The sequence below is a fragment of the Salvia hispanica genome, chromosome 3 (genome assembly GCF_023119035.1).
Source record: "Salvia hispanica cultivar TCC Black 2014 chromosome 3, UniMelb_Shisp_WGS_1.0, whole genome shotgun sequence".
NCBI classification, from domain to species: Eukaryota; Viridiplantae; Streptophyta; class Magnoliopsida; order Lamiales; family Lamiaceae; genus Salvia; species Salvia hispanica.
In genome coordinates this window covers 41,400,645-41,416,175 of record NC_062967.1, presented here as the reverse complement: position 1 = coordinate 41,416,175, position 15,531 = coordinate 41,400,645, and the positions used below count along the sequence as shown (strand labels likewise).

The 15,531-nt window shown below is 38.9% G+C and overlaps 2 protein-coding genes and 1 long non-coding RNA gene across 10 annotated transcripts; 1 reads left to right on the top strand and 2 right to left on the bottom strand.

Moving 5' to 3' along the window:
* Positions 1–388: 388 nt before the first annotated feature.
* LOC125213489 (putative pentatricopeptide repeat-containing protein At1g69350, mitochondrial) lies at positions 389–2,815 on the top strand. The gene has a single exon (XM_048114063.1). It carries the CDS (start codon positions 542–544, stop codon positions 2,813–2,815), a length of 2,274 nt encoding a protein of 757 aa, XP_047970020.1. The 5' UTR covers positions 389–541.
* A 34-nt stretch (positions 2,816–2,849) lies between these two features.
* Positions 2,850–3,448, bottom strand: LOC125210199 (mitochondrial import inner membrane translocase subunit TIM17-2-like). Its single transcript, XM_048109769.1, has one exon. The coding sequence runs from the start codon at positions 3,446–3,448 to the stop codon at positions 2,918–2,920; it is 531 nt and encodes a 176-aa protein (XP_047965726.1). The 3' UTR covers positions 2,850–2,917.
* Positions 3,449–3,813: 365 nt separating this feature from the next.
* LOC125213491 lies at positions 3,814–7,694 on the bottom strand. Of its 8 annotated transcripts, none has more exons than XR_007174950.1 (7): positions 7,676–7,694; positions 5,588–5,661; positions 5,216–5,299; positions 4,916–4,942; positions 4,561–4,688; positions 4,237–4,314; positions 3,814–4,154 (listed from the first exon to the last, which is right to left on the bottom strand). It is a non-coding gene; the product is annotated as an uncharacterized LOC125213491 (long non-coding RNA). The 8 variants fall into 8 exon arrangements; XR_007174954.1 differs by having other exon boundaries at positions 5,216–5,296; XR_007174951.1 differs by lacking the exon at positions 7,676–7,694 and adding an exon at positions 6,252–6,286.
* Positions 7,695–15,531: the final 7,837 nt, after the last annotated feature.

Here is a 15,531-nt window from a genome sequence, read left to right as displayed (position 1 = left end):
TCAAAATGATTGTGAAACACTAATGTCATTACATACTATTTCCGTCCTAAAAAATTAAGCCGTATTCATTTTTGGACCGTCCCAAGATAGCCAAGCCATTTCTTTTTTTGACATAAATTTTGTTCTATTTTTCTCTCTTATACAATTAATTCATTTGGCATATAGTATAGTACTTTATTAGAAGTTATACAATTAATTCATTTAACATATTTCATATTTTTGAAATCTTAATACTGAGAGCATATTTAAATTAGATATTTAAAAAGATTATTAGCCCAATTATTACTCAGTTAGTGAAGCCCATTTACACCTCCAGCCCGATTTCCAGCCCAGTTCAACAACGCCGGATCTTCATCCTCTCCTTCCTCCTTCCTCCTTCCCGCTTCAACTCTAAATTCAGACAACTCTCCTCCTTCCATGTTTTCTCGGCGGTTCACAGCGCTGCCTCGCTGCAATGCTTGACTTCCATTGGCAAACGTATTGTTATTTTTTGGCTTTTCTGGAATGAGCCAGCAACTCTCTTTTCCGACTCTAATCGAGAATGACGCAGTACATGCCCCTTTTCAAGGCTTGCACCAAATTAAAATCCCTCACACAACTGCACGCACATCTAATCGTGACGGGTCTCCACAGGGATGTTCTCGCGTCGACTAAACTCATTGAGGCATATTCACAAACAGGTTCGATGCAGCCTTCAACGCTGCTATTCGACTCCTTCCCTAACCCGGATTCGTTCATGTGGGGAGTTATGATCAAATGCAATGTGTGGAACGGTTTGTTCCGAGAAGCTATTTATGTCTATCAGCGTATGCTGGATAGTTGGGTGAAGCTGAACCACTTCATTTTCCCTTCCGTTTTGAGGGCTTGCTCGGGTATGAATGATTTGAGAACGGGGGAGAAGGTCCATGGAAGGATATTGAAATCAGGGTGTGAGTCTGATCCTGTGATTGAGACCTCACTGTTGAGTGTTTATGGTGAATTGGGGTGTTTGTCTAGTGCAAGGAAGGTGTTCGATGAAATGCCGATTAGGGATTCAGTGTCGTGGAGCTCGATTATGTCTAACCACGTGCGTAATGGGGAGGCAAGTGAGGGACTGGAGATCTTTAGGGAGATGGTGAGTGAGGGTGTGGAGATTGATTCTGTGACCATGCTAAGTGTAGTTGAGGCTTGTGGTGAGTTGGGATTATGGAGATTCGGTAAATCATGTCATAGTTTTGTGGTGAGAAGGGATCTAGGAAGTGATCGTGAAGCATTGTGGAGCTCCCTGGTTGCAATGTATGGGAAATTCGGGGACTTGTATAGCGCTGACAAGTTGTTCTTTTGCAGTGAATTTCGTCGAGGTGTTATTCAGTGGACGGCTCTGATGTCGTGCTACAATCAGAACGGATACTATTTGGAAGCATTGTGGACTTTTGTTCAAATGTTGCAGTCTGGAGTGGACGGTAACCATGTTTCTTTCATGAATGCCGTGTGTTCTTGTGCTAGACTAGGATGGCTTAGGGAAGGGAAATCTGTTCATGGATATGTTTTGAGGAATAATATTGAGCTTGATAAAGATTTTCTTAGGTCCTCAGTGATTGATCTGTATGCTAGCTGTGGCAACTTAGCCTATGCTTGTCGGGTCTTTGATACTGCTCAATATAAGCATTTGGTCTTGTGGAATATTCTCATATCAGGCTGTGTCAGGGAACACAAGGCAGAGAAGGCTCTGTCACTCTTTGTTGGAATGTTGGTTCAAGGAATATTACCAGATTCGTTTTCCTTGGCCCCTGCTCTATCGGCCTGTGGAATGATCGAGCTCTCAGAAATGGGATGTCAGATTCATTGTCTTATCATCAAGAGTTACCTCCCAGATGAGTTTGTTGAGAATGCCTTGATTGACATGTATTCCAAATGTGGGTTCATAAACTCCGCATTTAAAATATTCTGCGATGTTCAACGAGAAAGTGTTGTAGCTTGGAACTCTATGATGTGTGGGTTCTCTCAAAATGGTTGCTCTAATGAGGCTCTAACTCTGTTTGATGAAATGTATGCCACGTATCGTGACATGGATGAAGTGACCTTTTTGAGCGCGGTTCAAGCTTGCTCGAATCTTGGTTACATTGATAAGGGGAGATGGATTCATCATAAGCTCATTACTTTTGGTGTTGATAAAGATATGTATGTTGATACGGCATTGGTGAACATGTATGCTCGCTGTGGAGACCTTCATATGGCTCGGAGAGTTTTTGATACCATGACCGGGTGGAGCGTTGTGTCTTGGAGTTCCATGATCGGGGGTTATGCAATGCATGGCTATGTTGACGATTCGATACTGTTGGTTGATAGAATGGTGGAATTGGGAATAAAACCAAATGAGATCACTTTCATGAATATTCTCTCAGCCTGCAGTCATGCTGGATACGTCGAAAAGGGGAAGTTTTACTTTAACTCAATGGTTAGGGATTTTGGAATTTCGCCCAGTTCTGAGCATTACGGTGTTTTGGTTGATCTGCTGAGTCGAGGTGGCGATCTTAGTGGAGCGTATGAGGTCATTAGCTCGATGCCCTTCCCTGCAGATGCTAGCATTTGGGGTGCGTTGGTGAACGGGTGTAGGATCCATCGACGGATGGATTTTCTGGATAGCATTAAACAAGACGTTTTGGAGATGGATTCGGATGATTCGGGGTTTTACACACTGTTGTCTAATGTATATCAAGAAGAGGGTAAATGGGATGATAGCTCCATGGTGAAGGCAAGAATGAGAAATCTAGCTGTTAAAAAGGTCCATGGCTACAGCATGATTGAGATTGATCCTCACTTGTACAGTAGTTGAGAAATTAACTGTAAACCATTTCCAAGAAAGCTAATGAACATAAATGCCCAATTTTGATTGTTAGTAGCATATACAGTATCTCTTTTGCCAGATTTCCCTTCATCATTTGTACTCGAAGGATGGAGGAGTTGGAGAATCAAAGCTCTCCAACACCTTTGTCTTACTTCCATCGCTAGGCGCCGTCTCTTCCTTCTTACCAAACAGGCCTCCAAGCCATGAAGAAGAAGATGGTGATGACGACGAAGAAGATCCCTCACCCAAGCTGCCAACGCTGACTGAAGGTCGACCAGGCGTTTTCCCGGGATATCCAGCCACATTCGGAACAGGCTCCTCCATGGGAGGTAAGTTCTGCGGTGGACTCATGACCTTGTTCAACATGATCCCAGCTCCCTCAATCAAAGCAAGTAAGACGCCGCCAAACAATGCTGACCGAGAGGCAGCGCCCATTCCCTGGCGCATCTGCAGGAATCCCCCCGTTGCTGCACCTGCTATGATCGAGTTCCAAGGATCCTCCTTCTGCCGCATGTACACCATTGTGCAGTCAAAGGTGGAAAACAGCCCACCCCACACTGCGAAACTGCCACCAACACGAGGAGCGTTCATGCGAACTGCTTGAGAGCCTACCGAGCACATTCCGAGCATTTTAGGTGGTCGGTAAACGCTTCGTCGGCATTTTTCTCCGAGCGATTATAGGTGCTCGCCGAATTGGTCAACCATACCGTAGGATGCGCGAGTACCTCCATGTGCTCGGCAATTTGCTAGCACCTCCATGTGCTCGGAATTTCTGAAAGGTTTTAGAAAATATGGCGAGCACCTTCATGTCTTTGGATGTAGCGAGCACCTCTATTCGAGCACACTCATGTGCTCGGTATTTTCAAGAGGTTTAGGATAGGTGCTCGGCAGACATGTTATTTTGCAATCCTAGATTTTTTTAATATATAAATTCTCTATTTTTAATTATTAAAAATAAATAAAAATTATTAAATTAAATTCAAAAGTAAGCAAAATTCAAATAACATTAAATAAGTAAGATTGTTTTACAAAATATAAAATTATCTAACAAAATCAAACTAAACTACACATTTTTCATTTGTCCGAGTTTTTCATCAAAAAGCCGCATCATTCGCTCTTCCATTTGTTGCTCCCTCTTAGCCGCTTCCTTCCGCACCATTGCAACTTTCCTCCCGCTTCACTGCAGTTCCAATCTTGCATTCAAAATTTACAGTTCCAAACAGAATTTGTATTCTAATCTTGCACTCATGGCACTGCATTCAATGTGCCATCCTGGTCTTCCAGGACCCCAGGGGCTGTCCCATTGTGGCTCCCCAGGCTTTGCAGCCTACAATGAGAATACATTGATAGATTCACGAGGCAAGTAATTAATCAGAAACAATTTTCTGAAAAGAAATATAAGTTCTCACCTTCCACATAGCAAAGTCAGCAGGATTTTTCTTCCTCGTATCTACAGCAACCCGTTCTCCAGCTCTATTATCTTCTAGCTTCCGCCCCGATAAACAACCATAATTTGGGAAGACACAAGAAATGTTAGTAACAAAAGAAATGTTAATGATGAACTAAAGAAGGATAAATATAGAAAATAAGAAACTCCAGAACAAGACATCAATGCAAAGATATATGGAGTACATCATATAGTTTGCATCAACTTATGAAGACACATGCATCCCAGAGAGAAATATAAAGTAGCATTATACTAAATGAATAAAAATACAAGGAATCCAAAGGACCTTAGCTATCATATCCTTGATTTGCTCCATATGATCAAGTAACTCCCTCACACACCACCAATGCATCATTGCTCAAGTAGTTTCATGTACTATAGCTCTCTTTGCTTAATTAAATCATCTCCTTGTACCTTATAACAGAAACTCATTACATTCAATAAAACTCATCTCGTTTCATGAACAAAAGGAATTGAGTAAGAAAGAAATTGTGTCTCAGCAAGCAAGAAACATGCATTCAATTTACCATAAGAATATGAGTATATGAATATATGAGTTAAAATACAGAGAATATACAGACAATATATAATACACTGAAATGAGGATGAAATATATATACAAAATGAAGAGCGGAGCTTACCTGAACCAGCCACAATTGGGACAAGTCCTGCAGATCATATACATACAAGCAAGAGTAGTAGTATTAGTAATGATTAAGAAAGAAATTGTGTCACAATAAGCTAATTCAGATTGTTTCCAAAAACAATGCTAATCAAATCAATTTACACATGATCCTTAAAGCTATTTACACAACAATCAGAAAATACAAGATTTCTCCATCTCCCTATTTCTCCACAATCAGAAAGTGAGTATTCAATTCAAATGAAAGCCATTTTCAGTCAAATATGCTAGATGGAGAATTTGAGATACAGAAAAATACCTTTGAACTGAAATTGTGAGCTGAAGATTAGATGGAGAGGGTTTCAGAATGGGGTTATGCCTTTACTCAGTGGTATACAATCTTCTAGCAAAATAATAAGAACTGAAATCAGATAAATCCGAACATCCTCATAGCTGCTTAAGCCAACAGAGTAAGAAATCTCACAGCATTGCTAAACTATTACTACTAATAATGTAAGAACTTAACACATTTTGAACTTCCATTTATTAGTATGTTAGAGTAAGCAATACTAAAGACTCAACAATCTTTGCTAATGCCATAGAACTGGTTTCACATTTCCATAAAAGAGTATCTATAATTACAAAACAAGTTCAAATTCATGCATCAGATAACAAGGCACATTTCACTTACATATGCAGTGAAAATTTTGGGTGATGCTCACTTCAAATGTTGCTAAAGAGACATAAAAACCCTTACTCTGGCCCCTGGTCACAATAAAACAATTCAGAGAAAATAACAAATGAGTTGTTGCATATATATTGAGAATGCAATATTCCTTGTATCCAGTTGAGTTGAGAGTGAGTTTCTATACAGACAGATTCAAGAAGATTAACCTGTATCACCTTGATGTACAACTACAAGTTTTTACCTTCGTCTGAGTTCATCAAATTGATACTATAACATTTCCATAACAGAGACACAACATTGAGATTTATTCTTTTTATAACACTAACATTGAGAGCAACTGTTATTCTTTCCAAATGTGCAATATTTAACCTAAGGTTTATACAGAATAAAGAAAAGGTAGAAAAATCAATTTTGACCTAGAATTTCTGTCAAATCCAATCTCGTGACCTCCAAAACATAGAAACAAACATATTTTTCATGTTATTGAATTGGCAAGATCATTCCACACAGCCACAGCCGACATGATAGCTATTGGTATATCACAACACGTACAATATATAGGAAATTTGGAAACGGAAGGTTAAGAGTGATATTAAACACACAATAAATCGAACACACAGGAGAGTTTAGCCGATGGAAAAGAACAACGATCGCAAATGAACCTCACCGATCTCGGCTCGAGGATCTTCTCCAACAAATTTATGTTTCGAAAAAGAGGGCGGTGAGGTTTTGAGAACTCGCGGTTTTCTTTTGAGAAGTAATTTCAGAAATCCTACTTAATCACACGAAATTTGGAGGAGAAGCGGTAAAAATGTGAAGAAGAAAGGAAAGCCTGTGGTATAAAAGATCTGAAGAAGAGCAAGCACCTGTAAGAATGCTCGCAATTTTCTGAGCACCATTTGATGTGCTCGCTTAAATCGATAAAACTAAAATAAATTTTGTTGCAAATATTTTATTTTGCCGAGCCAAAATGGATTTGCTCGCAATTTGCCAAGCACAACATAATCTGCTCGCTTATATTGATAAAAATAAAATATTTCGCGGTACAAAATTATTTTGCCGAGCACAAATAGATTCGCTCGCAATTAGCCGAGCACAAAAGAATGTGCTCGCTGAAATCGAAAAAAATAAAATGAATTGTTTTTCAAATATTTTTCGAATTTAATATTTTTATCCCGAACACATATAATGGACCACAAGGTATATGTGCTCGGTAAGTCTCGACCACCACGAATGTGCTCGCCTAATAAAATAGTGTTTGTAATTGACTAATGTATTGCCAATTATAATTTTATTTTTATCAAATTTCCGAGTACATATATTGTGCTCGCCATATTCCGAGCACTGGTATGGTGCTCGCCTATATTGGTGAAAAATATTCACAAGGCCGAGCACTTCTGTTGCACCATAGGTCCCCAAGTTAATTTCCAAGCCGAGCACGTTGACCGTGCTCGTAATTGCTCGCAGCTAAGCCACCAGTTTTTGCCATTGGCGAGCACCATTTGAAATGCTCGGTAGTTTGGCGAGCACAAGTGAAGGTGCTCGGTATTTCCCGAGCACAATTTTCTGTGCTCGGTATTTCCCTAGCACAATTTTCTGTGCTCGGTCTTTTTGGTCGGGAAACAGTGATTTTTTTGTAGTGTATGCTTGATTCAAGTATGTAAATATCAATTCTGCCAACAAAGATACAGCTACTGTTCCATCAAAATTCAATTGGTGATCGATTGAGTGAATCCCTAAACATAATACATATCCAGTTTGGTAAAATCATGGCATACAAACTTCAAAGTACTACTATCCATTTATTTCGAAACTTTTAAACAAGTACTATTAAAAGTACACAACGAGCTGAAAAAACAACTATAAACGGAGACAAGCAAAACCTAAATACCAATATTGTGGAGTGAAGAAATTGAACAAATTTGACAGTATCATAGAGAAATTCCAGTCTATCGATTGATTCTCCCAGAAGATATAGTTAAAAAAATGCAGCAAAAAATAAATAAAACGTTGCGTTCCTAGATTACGCAGCGTTGAATTGAAGAGCCGAAACAAGAGAACACAAGAGAAAGAGGTGGAAGTAGGATTTACCTCAGAATGCTTGGGTTTTTGTGGACGACACTAGAAAGAGGGAAATCCGATATGACTTGTCAGTTGTGAGAGATAAGAGAGTTTGTAACTGAATTGGGCTTTAAATTTGCTTTGTTTATTTATTTATTTAGCGTACAGTAAATAAAATATGTTGAGTACATAAGGAAAAAAATCAAAAATACTACTACTACTATCAAGTCAATATGTGATGAATAATATAAAGTCAATATTTTAGGTTGCTAAAATGGGCAACATAGTATGTTAGGTCTGTATGACAGCCAAATAGAGAGACTGTAAAATAGAGAGACAAAAATCTGTTGGCGCTCATAAATATATTTGGAAAAATATCAAAAGTCAAATTATTGGCAATGTAGAAGTACAACAATTACTATATATTTTTGGAAAAAAAAATGTACTAATAAACAACTACTACTTTAGTTAGAGCAGCTACAAATTGACATTTCAACAATCCAACATTAAGATGTACAAGAGCATCTCCACCCTTTCCAGATTTAGAACCGGCGGCAGTGGACGTGGCAGGCTCCTGTTTCTTCGTCCGACCCGCATGTCGAGGAACCAGCTCTGCAACATGATGCATTAGTTGCTTCCCTGCAACACATCAAATGACTGATTTAGCAAGTCAAGGACTGGATCATGGTAGCAATCCAAGTAATCAATCACCCAGAAGTAAACACACGCGCGCGCATAATGACCACATAATTGGAGGCATTAATTCGAAATTCCACTCTATGGAAACTGAAGGCAAGTACTCCATACATGCACACACATTTCTCTATTAAAAATCGAATCAATACTAGGTATTGGGAGTAATAGAATAACAAATCCTACTAAGTACTAATTAGAATTTTACATATTAATTATAAGCTCTAATTTGATCATTGTAATAAATAGTACGGAGTAATTTTTAAACCACATAAAAAATAATTGATAGTGTACTAATTTTCATACTCGTGCAGTACTTTTTGGATAGGGACGGATCCAGAAAATGATCATTGCATGGGCAAAAATACATGTGGGGACATTTGAAGTATTTGAGGAGAGGCATTTAAAGAAGAAACTAATATTAATTTTTTTTCTACAATAGATTTTATACATAGATATGAAATTTTGAGGGAGGGCATTTGCCCCTCCTGCTTGCACATTAGATCCGTGCCTGTTTTTGGGGATAGTTGATCGTATTTCTATGAGATTAGGGATGTACGCAGTATTTGATTTACAGGTAAGAAGTAGTCAAATTAGATTTATGCATAGGAAATATGGTTTGGATCGTTAACAAACAAAAAATTATGAGATTAACAATTTATTTATCTCCATCTACTACTAATTGACACCAATTTTTGTATGTTCCCCTTACTTTTTACTACTTTTAGTAATGGAACCACCTTCCACTAACGCATTCCATTTACGTTTATAATATTAGGATCTACGTTCCACTAACTTTTTCCATCCATTTTCCCATTATATTTCTTAAGATCCATGTCAAGTCAATCGGTGCCAATTAATTATAATGGGGACGGAGGGAGGTAGTATATAAAAAATATATTGAGAGTTGAGCAAAAAGGAGGATAGTGTATATTTATTGAATATATCGTTTTGATTCATCGACGATGGGATCCTGCTTTTCAAGGACGAGTCTGCCCATTTATATGCCCGACCTTGTTATGCAGGGGTCAACAACATTGATGGCTGTCATCATGGATATAATCACCCAAGTCCAAGTCCAAGTCCAAGTCCAAGTCCACGGACACGGCTCGGCTCGGCGGGCGGGCGGGCGGCGGCGCGCGTGTGGGCTCTTCGACCCAACTTGATCCACTTAGAATTTATTAAGTGTGGTAGAACACTTAATTCATACACCTTTAGAGAGGCTCTCATTTACAATGTGGGACAACTAACACTAGTTGTTTGCTCCCTACATCCAAGCTTAGATAAAGCTCAATCGTGCCCAACTTTAATCCACTATTTCTCACTCACCGGGAATCGGATTTGAGAAAGTGAATATACTACGATCATATACGCGAAAAGTAGATCGACGCTGTAGCATTTAATTTCGAAAAATTAAATATCTTGGCACATTTATTATTCGGTCAAAGTCCATTGACCGGGCACATTTAATCCATGATTTCAACAGATAAAAATATTAACAAGATACAATCTAGGAGTTGTGAGATTATTTTAGTCATAAGGGGTTAGCTATGATTAATTATCCCATGATTATCCATCTAAGATTGAGTTGTGGGGTTGAATCTCATGAACCAAACACAAATACAAATTTAATTCTGAATATAATCTTGCAAACTGAACACCCCCGTGTTATATTGTATGGTATTGTATTTATATTATATTGTAATGCAGATCTTAGATTGGAGAACAGAGCGAGCTTCTATGGGGTGTATTACGGCTACGGCCCTGACCGTGTGCCGCCTTATGGTCTTAAGGTTGTCCAAAATGCCTCGGACCAAGACCAAGACTAAGACCAAGACCAAGACTTGAGAATGGATACCAATTTTGATTGCTACTGTTGTGCAACTACTACAGCACTCACCCCGCGCCAACAAGTACACTACGACACACAATTACTGCTTCATATCATTAGTGGATGGATTTTGTTATATACTCTATATAATATTTTAATTTCAATTCCAATTCCAATTCCAATTCCAATTCCATTTTAGTGCCTTGGCTTGGCTTGAGATTAATTAGTACCCTATTTTATAATAGGGTGAAGATCTTATATTTGCACAAATTGAGAACTCGGGAGCTGTACTAGATGAAAAGAACAACCAAATATCATGTTGATGAAAGCTTGTATGGAATATAACCGAAAATAGTATGAGAGAGGACTAGCAATACTGTTTCATTGATTGATGAAGATTACAATACTAGCATTTATACACATGCTCAGAACAATCTAGAATCCATATTCTGTTATCATTAATATACTAACACCTCAGTAAGACTACTAATCCTAACCAACGTCCTTCTCCTTTAGCCCTTTCATCAACACGCCCTTGAAGGTACAAACGCGGTCCCCAGATCCATTAGCTGGCAAAGGCTTTGATCCTGTGCTCTCATTCTTGAAGCAATCTCGTGCATTCCCTTTTCCAGCATTGCACAAATCCACGTCAGCATGTTCTTCATGCAACACCTTAATATCAACTCTTCCAACATCCCCCCTCAACCTGAGTGAGGCTAGAGAAACTACACCAAGTCTGTTTCTCAACTTCATGAAAGGTTGCTGTCCAAGAGGCTTTGTAAAGATATCAGCTACCTGGTCTTGAGTAGGAACGTGCCGAAGTTCAAGTTCTCTGTTCAAGACCTTATCTCTGACAAAATGGATATCAAGCTCAATATGCTTAGTTCTGAAAGGAAATGGGCTAGAATTAGATTAATATGGATTAAGTAATTATAGTTGGGCTATAATTATAATAGTCCATAAGCCCAACAATCATGAAACCCTAGTGACTCTTCATCTATATAATGGTTATTTATTCTCCATTGTGGGGATGAGAAATAACTTAACATTAGAGAGAAAATACGTAAAGCTTTGTAGAGAGAATTCCTAGCATTCTTCTACGGAGCAATTGTACCGGGATAGTTCCTGCATCGGATTGGATTGCACGTGGATCTCGATAGTAGTGGATTCAACTTGCAGGATTCAATCGCAGAAGAAAACAACACAACAAGTAAGATTTAGTTCCGTTGTGTTTTACATACTCAACTTGCAATATGATTATGAATCTAGATCAGTGGATTCAACTTGCGGGATTCAATCGCAGAAGAAAACAACACAACAAGTAAGATTTAGTTTCGTTGTGTTTTACATGCTCAACTTGCAATATGATTATGAATCTAGATCTGTTATTCTTGGATGCAAATTCCGCTGTGCTCATTAGATGATTACAAGAATTCCCAACAGTGGTATCAGAGCCCGGGGCTTGAATCATAATTATTTTGTATGTTAATTATACGTGGATTATTAATCGACTTTCGTAATTGGATTTACGGAATGAAAGTTGGTTTACACGAAAATCATTCTTACATAAATTAGCTTCAAAACCCCATGTTTCGAAATCTATGTTTGAGAATGGAATGGTTAGAGAAAATTCAAATTTTGGTTTTCAATTTAAACTATCATGGCCAAATTAGATTTCAATTGCCGTGAACAAAATCTTTCGAAAACAAAATTTTAAAACACCAACTGCAATTCTCAAATTGGTTTAGAAAGCAGACTTCGTTTTGATTTTGGAGATCAATGGATTTTGGAAATTCAATCAGCTGTCGAAATTCTAGCCACTTGTTCGGTGATCGTTGCCGGAAGGAAGTACGAGGCAGAGGAAACGCCTGAAAGGGCAGCACCTCGCGAAAACAAATGTTGCTCGCGGGGAGATCCTCTTCGTCGTGCAGGTTGCTCGGCGACTATAATAGTGGCAGCGTGGTCAGCGACGGTGTAGGAGATGACTGGAAACTCCCGAACACGTTGCTAGGCGATGTAAGGAAGTTGGAGAAGTCGCGACGTGGGGAAGAAGAAGGAACCGGCGGCAGGTCGGTATGGTGAGGTGAAAGCTGTGACGGCGGCGTGAAGACAGCACCTTGGAGGGGGCGACTGTTCTTTCCCAGAACCCTACCGGGTTTTGAAGATCCGGGTCGGATCCGAATCGTGGTTTTGGGTTATGGCAGTTGGGCTGCAATTTGAATGGGATGCCACGTTTTAGGCTTCATTTCAAGTAAAAATGTAACCACAATGTGCTAAAGTAGCTAGGCTACGGTTTTCTAAAATGGGGTAGTTTTGGTCATTGTAAAGTACATTATTAATTTAGAATTAATAATATTAATCAAGCAAATAAATTATTTACTATCATTATTTTGAATAATAATAGTAAATGTGTTTCTAATATTAGTTTAGAATTAATATTAAATATCTGTTTATATTAGTTTGGAATTGATATAGATTAGATAATTAATTTGTTAATTGGATTAATGAGCTAGAATTTGTTAATATTATTTTTGGAATAATAAATAATATATATGCTTGATGATAATTTTGGAGTTATCACTTGATTTACAAATTTATTAATTTAGAATTAATATAGATTGGATTAATTTTGTTAATTAGATTAACAAATTACGATATAGTTATCATCTGGAAATGATAATATGTACTCCACAACACAATATTAATTTGAAATTAATATTATATTTACAATTATATTGATTCGGAATTGATATAATCGTTTAGTCCACATGTAATTAGAAAATAAAATTTGATTTTATTTGTTGAGCATTATTTGATATCTTACGTGATAAGCATGCTATTTGATTATGCTTATTTATTTAACTATAGTAGTTAGAGACCGTGTTATACTATGTCTGGGTAGGCGGCGCCCTGTATGTGTAGTCCGTGTTATACTATGTCTGGATAGGCGGCGTCTAGTATGTGTAGTCCGTGTTATACTATGTCTGGGTAGGCGGCGCCCAGTAATTGTTTGAGATTTAATATTGGATATTATATTCACATAACTAGTATCACACTTTTCCCCATAAAATACAAGTCTTGTTTTGAAACAAACGCGTCGTCCATCATAATTGTCTGATGTTCCTAGCCTTTTCGACCACGAGTTTTATGCCCTCGCGTTTACTCTAAATCCACAAGGCTTAGGCTCATTCATAGATGCATGGTTGGCATTGTGTGATGGGGTTGACTTGCTTAAATTATTTTGTGTAGCCCTCGCAACCAAAATAATTTATGGATGTATATTAATTAGATTAATAAACCAAGAATTGTAAAATTGTTGTTACAATTGGCTTGGAGGCCTACCTAGTGATATTATTGTAGTCATCAGCCCTCGCAGAGGCTACAACTATATAGACTTGGATCTTGGACCACTAAAATTTATATTTGATATAAATTCGTATTTTATGTTTGGGGGCATAATATATGTTAAAATTAGTGGGAGCTAATCAATACAATAAACCCTTGTTTGATTAGTGATGCGAATGTGATCTTTGTATGCTTTTCTAATTTACTTTTCGTTTTATTTTCTGTTCAGATAATATGTCAAACTTATCTTATGAGTGTATGATGGAAACAAACAAATTGACTAGGTCAAATTTCACGGAGTGGCAGAGAGACTGCCCAAAACTCAAGGCACAAGGTGCAATGAGTGGGAGCTCAGCTATGTTTGTCATTGAGATAAATATGTCTATGAATAACTCACAATCCTGGGTATTGGATACCGCTTGTGGTTCACACATTTGTAATAATGTGGAAGGTCTAATAGACAGCAGGAAAGTGAGGCCTGGGGAAGTAGACCTACGTGTTGGAAATGGAGCAAGAGTTGCTGCCGAACGCGTGGGAACTTATAGATTAGATCTTCCCTCAGGACATAGACTAGATTTACATAATTGTTATTTTGTTCCAGTTATTTCAAAGAATATTATTTCCATTCCGATGTTGGACATCGAGGGTTTTTCCTTCCATTTTGCAAACAGCAGATGCTCGTTTTCTAAGAATGGATTGTTTTATGGAAATGCCTCTTTAGAGAATGGATTATATATGCTTGAATGCAAACGGAATATTCTCAATGTGCAAAATAAAAGACTTAAGCTATGTAATACGGATAATGGTACTTATCTTTGGTAGACGTCCCCAAACCGAACCGGCCCGGCCGAACCGGCCCGGAACCGTCACCGGCGGTTCGGAACCGGGAACCGGAACCGCGGCGGCGGTTCGGAACCGGCTAGGGGGCGGCGGTTATGGCGGGCCGGTTCAGGGTCGAAACAAAATGAGAACCGGAACCGCCGGTTCGAAACCGGCGGTTCGCCGGAAACCGGCGGTTCCAAACCGCCGGTTTCGCGGTTCCGGCAACTTTTCAGGCGTAGGGGCGGTGGCAGCATAGGTGTGCAGGCGTAGGGTGGCAGGAAACCGGCGGTTTCTGTCAGAAACCGGCGACTAAACCGCCGGTTTTCTCGGGAACCGGCCAGAAACCGCCGGTTCCGGCAGCTTTTCAGGCGGTCTAGGCTAGGGTTGCAGAGTAGGGTGGCAGAACGGCTAGAAACCGCCGGTTTGGCGTCAGAAACCGGCCAGAAACCGGCGGTTTCGTGTCAGAAACCGGCGGTTCAGGCGGTAAACCGGCCGGTTTCAAATTTCGAAAATTCAATTTTTTTTTATTTTTTATTTTTTATTTATTAAATCTGATTTTTTCTCCTATAAATACCCCATCTCCCCTTCATTTCTACTCACCCCATTCTTGTGTTAACAAGGATTTCTCTTCTCAATCTCACAATTTCTCTCATCTCTATCTCCATTCTCTCTAATTGTTCAAGTTGTTTACTATATTTGTGCAAATTGTTCTTATAATTTACTTCAATTGTCTATCATAATCATCCGGTCATCCCTCACTACTCTTGTTATACTCTCTCTTTATTTTTCAATTTGCAAAAAATGTCTTCATCTCGTCGTGGTGGTGATCGGGGCAAGGGAATTGCCCAAGACCAAGATCAAAGTGGTCTTCGGAAATCAAGACGCCCTAGTCGTCGTGAGGTTATGGATGAGGTTTCCCGACAAACCGCTATGCGTTTGCAAGTAAGTTGTTCGAATATTAATTTTACAAATTCTTATTTTTGGTACTATACATTATTTATATCGTTTATAACTTTATATATAATATTTGTAGGCCGAAGAAGATCATAGGGCTGCCATGGCACTTAGCAACATGAGCGGCGGCGAAGGTTACGAGTCTTATCACTCTTATGGTAACGTGAATTTATCATCCGACGACGACGGTGATAATGGTGGAGGATCTGCACAATATCCTCCGACGAGCGCCGGACAAGTT

What these genes read in the sequence shown, in the direction of transcription:
- LOC125210199 (XM_048109769.1), bottom strand. Translation starts at nt 3,448, where the DNA reads ATGTGCTCGGTAGGCTCTCAAGCAGTTCGCATGAACGCTCCTCGTGTT.
- LOC125213489 (XM_048114063.1), top strand. Translation starts at nt 542, where the DNA reads ATGACGCAGTACATGCCCCTTTTCAAGGCTTGCACCAAATTAAAATCC.